The sequence below is a fragment of the Tupaia chinensis genome, unplaced genomic scaffold (genome assembly GCF_000334495.1).
Source record: "Tupaia chinensis unplaced genomic scaffold, TupChi_1.0 Scaffold142100_1, whole genome shotgun sequence".
Lineage (NCBI taxonomy): Eukaryota > Metazoa > Chordata > Mammalia > Scandentia > Tupaiidae > Tupaia > Tupaia belangeri.
The window spans coordinates 976,047-979,330 of NW_006201951.1; the positions used below are offsets into that span (position 1 = coordinate 976,047).

The 3,284-nt window shown below is 68.5% G+C and overlaps 1 protein-coding gene across 3 annotated transcripts; it reads right to left on the reverse strand.

The window, feature by feature from the left end:
* Window positions 1-6: 6 nt before the first annotated feature.
* Window positions 7-3,270, reverse strand: LOC106733250 (CASP-like protein 4A2). 3 transcript variants are annotated; one of them, XM_014582053.1, is made up of 3 exons: window positions 1,658-3,270; window positions 167-247; window positions 7-94 (listed from the first exon to the last, which is right to left on the reverse strand). In XM_014582053.1, the coding sequence occupies exons 1-3, from the start codon at window positions 1,940-1,942 to the stop codon at window positions 32-34; spliced, it is 429 nt and encodes a 142-aa protein (XP_014437539.1). In that variant the 5' UTR covers window positions 1,943-3,270; the 3' UTR covers window positions 7-31. The 3 variants fall into 3 exon arrangements, with proteins under 3 accessions (XP_014437539.1, XP_014437538.1, XP_014437537.1); XM_014582052.1 differs by having other exon boundaries at window positions 167-351; XM_014582051.1 differs by having other exon boundaries at window positions 167-381.
* Between the last annotated feature and the right edge of the window lie 14 nt (window positions 3,271-3,284).

The following is a 3,284-nucleotide window of genomic DNA, read 5'->3' on the forward strand; positions in this document are numbered from 1 at the left end:
GACCCCAGCAGGTCCGGCGGGTCCGTGCGGGTCATCTTAAAAGAGGTCCCCAGGCTGGCGGCTCCCGCTCACTCGGCCTTGCGGGGTTTTTGCCCTGGGGGAAGACGACGTCAGGAAGAACCCTTCAAAGCCCAGGCCCGCTTGCCCCAGTGCCGGCCCCACTTACCCGGGGTGCAGCCAGCTGCGGCACAGCCCCGGCTGCTGGCCTCGGGGGAGACTGCTCGCTCCATGCCTGCTCCGGAAGCACCTGCAGGAGGAACCGGCGTCCAGATGCCAGACTCTGTCCCCTCCTCTTCCAGGGATGGAGCGCAGGCGGGCCTCTGCTCCCCTCACCAGTGAGTCCTGGGCAGGCTTAGGGGGAGAGCTCCTCTGGAACAGGCCCTGCCGGTAGGGCAGGAGGGTGGGGTGGCCCCCAGGACTGTGCCCTCTGACCACAGCTGGGGCTGGTGCTTGTCAGCCTCCACCCTAACCGGCTCACAGGGGCCAGCTCCACAGCCCACCAGTCGCCCACCCGATTAGCGCAGCATCTGAGGGTGGCCCTGGCAGGCCCTGCACAGGGACACGGGCACCTCCTGCTGCACTGCCAGGGCCCTTGCTCTTGGGACCGTCTGCTGGGCCTGAGCCTGGGTCCCCTCAGGTCCTGGTGTGGCCCTGGCCGGGGAGCTGCCCCCAAAGAGCATGCCTGGGCCCACAGCTGAGCCCTTCTTCAGCCCCACTGCCGGGGGTGGCTGAAACCCACCTAGCTTGTGGAGGTTGGCACTCGGACCCGAGAATAGCCCGCCCCACTGCGTGATGCACAGAGGCACTGCTGGCACGCACGCGGCAGCGGGGAGGCCAGGCCTGGTCTGTGGGACCATGGCAGTGCAGGGGGTCTGTGCAGTGCACTAGGTGGGGAGGCTGCCAGCTGGGAGTCAGGCCGGGTGGGGAAGCCTCTCCCCCCCTCCCCCCTCCCCCCCTGCTTCCCTGGAGAGGGCCCTCCCGCTCTGGCTCTGGCTCTGGCTGAGGACGCTCCTTGGAAACCTGCAGTTCCCCACGCCGAGCTGGGCGGGCTGGGCCAGGCCCACTCCTGGGGCTCGTGTCTGGATGTGGTGCCCAGGACTGGGGCCGGCAGCAGACAGTGCCCAGGTGAGCAGGGGTGGCCAGGCTGTCACCTGCCAGGGCCTCCGGTGGGTGTCTTTCTGGTGACCCAGGTATACAGGGGCTTCTGGCCCTCTCCGCTTTTTCTGGGTCAGGGCCAGTGCCCAGTGCTCGCCCCACCCCTGCCTCGTACCCACGCAAGCCTGACCCTGCAGGTGGCACTGCGCCCTCGGCTCCCCTCAGCCTGTGCTCAAGGCCAGGCTGCAACCAGGGCAGATGACGGAGAGAGGCTCCACCCAGAGGTGACAGTCCGGCTCTGCCGCCTGCAGCTGTTGGAAACTGACCCTGGTGACACCCCCACCCGTGGGGATGGGGGTGGGGTTGGCCCCTTCCGGAGCCCACGTGGATGGCCAGGTGGCCTTCCCCACCTTGTCACCCTGCCTCGCCTGGCCGGTAGTGGCCCTCCCAGGGTCCCTGCTGGTATGGCCTGCAGGCTGACACCCCCCATCCTTTCTGGCAGCCCCAAGGTAGTCCCTGCCTGTGACAGCAGGGCACTTGACAGCTCACCCCCAACCCCTACCTGGGCTCTGCTTCGCTGCCTCGACCCTGGTGGGCTGCGCACCCACCGTCCCGGCTCTGCTGTGTCCCCAGCACGGCTGCATCTCCGGTACCGGCAGAAGCTTCCAGGCAGCGGGCCGAGCGGGCCTGGCTGCTCAGTGCTGCCACCAGTGGCAGCTGAAGGGACCACACTTAAAGGGGCCGCACCCGGTGAGGCTGCGCAGAGGAGCTGGGTTCCTACTGCCTTGGACCTGGGGCCAGGCAGAGGACAGGATGATGCTTCGATACATCCGCTGGACACAGGCATGGGGGTCTAAAAAGGAGGCCATGCCACTGCCCCTCCAGGACACCTTGCCCGAGCAGCCAGCAGCCTGGCCAACAGCCCCAGGCCGGAGCAGATGGGCCACTCCTGCCCCTGCAGCCTCTCTGCAGGCCCTATCCGCTCTGGCACAGGAAACCTGAGGCTGCCCGGTATTTGCGGCCAGATGGCCTGTGCAGCCCCAAGAGCTGAAGCCCCCCGTGCACCCCTCCTGTGCCTACCATGGCCTTGTGGGCCTGGGGCTGTCACTCCTAGGCGGCGTGGTGGCAGCCTCCCTCCGCCTGCCTGTCCCCTCCTCAGGTGCTGAGCCTGAGTGCTGGCTAGGGATGGGATGGTCCTGGGTCCCATCCTGTGCCCAGGCCCACTGGAGCCCCGTCACTGCCGGCTGTCGCAGGCGACCTCGCTGTGTGACCCTCCCCTCACAGGCACCTATGCCATCAGCTGGGTGTCTGGCCCAGGGCACCTGCGCAGTACCCACAGCCACCCCCACAGCACGGGCTCCCTCTCCACCCTCTCTCCACCACCCTGGAGGGTTCTCATGGCAACAGTGGCTGTGGTGGGCGGGGGCTGGGAGCTGCAGGCAGCGGTGGGGGCAGGGGCCCGAGAGACGCAGGCAGCATGCACAGCGTCCTGGCCCTGGCTGTGCTGACCCCGCTGGACATCACAGGGCACCTGCTGGCTGAGCTGGGGGTCCTGGAGAGCACTGTTGCCGCCCCCAGCAAAGGCTGCGTGCCTCGAGGCTGGCATCTCAGGACGTCTCTGCCAGCCAGCCCTGGCAGCCTGGGCGAGAGCGGGCAGTGGGCTGGGCCCACCGCCAGTCGCTGGGAGCCGAGTGAGAAGACGCACACTGTGGTAAACAGGACAGCTTTATGGGTGGGGTGGTCGTCAGGCCTGCGGGCCGCCTGAGCAGAGGCGTGGCCCGCCATGGGCAGAGCTGGAGACACCCCCGAATGGCGCCTCTCCCCAGGAAGAGGCCTCCGGTGCTGTCCCCCCGCCGGCCTGCCCTAGTGTACAGGCGCTGTGTGTGGTCCTGTCACCATGCCCGCCGACTCACACACCTGCGCTCAGGCAGGACCCGCCCTGCTCGCCGTGGAGGAGCTGGGCCCGGGGACATGCTGTGGCTTGGTGAGCTGGCGCGGCAAGCAGGAGCGGACACTGGAGTGGTCACGGGCAATCGGTAGCCCCAAGCCCTGCCTCTGTAAACAGGCTCTCGAGGGTCCCTCCTCGGCCTGTCACATCCCTGAGAAACACTGGGGACCGGCTGCAGCCAGCGGTCCCTCCCTCCCTGCAGAGCAGCCTCACAGCAGGCCTGGGAGGCCCGGCACGCGGG

Coding starts and splice junctions, on each gene's coding strand:
- LOC106733250 (XM_014582051.1), bottom strand. CDS start 1,942: ATGCCTGTGTCCAGCGGATGTATCGAAGCATCATCCTGTCCTCTGCCT. Junction 382..1,657: donor GGCAGCGAAGCAGAGCCCAG/GTAGGGGTTGGG, acceptor CCCTACCGGCAG/GGCCTGTTCCAGAGGAGCTC. Junction 95..166: donor CGCAGCTGGCTGCACCCCGG/GTAAGTGGGGCC, acceptor GTCTTCCCCCAG/GGCAAAAACCCCGCAAGGCC.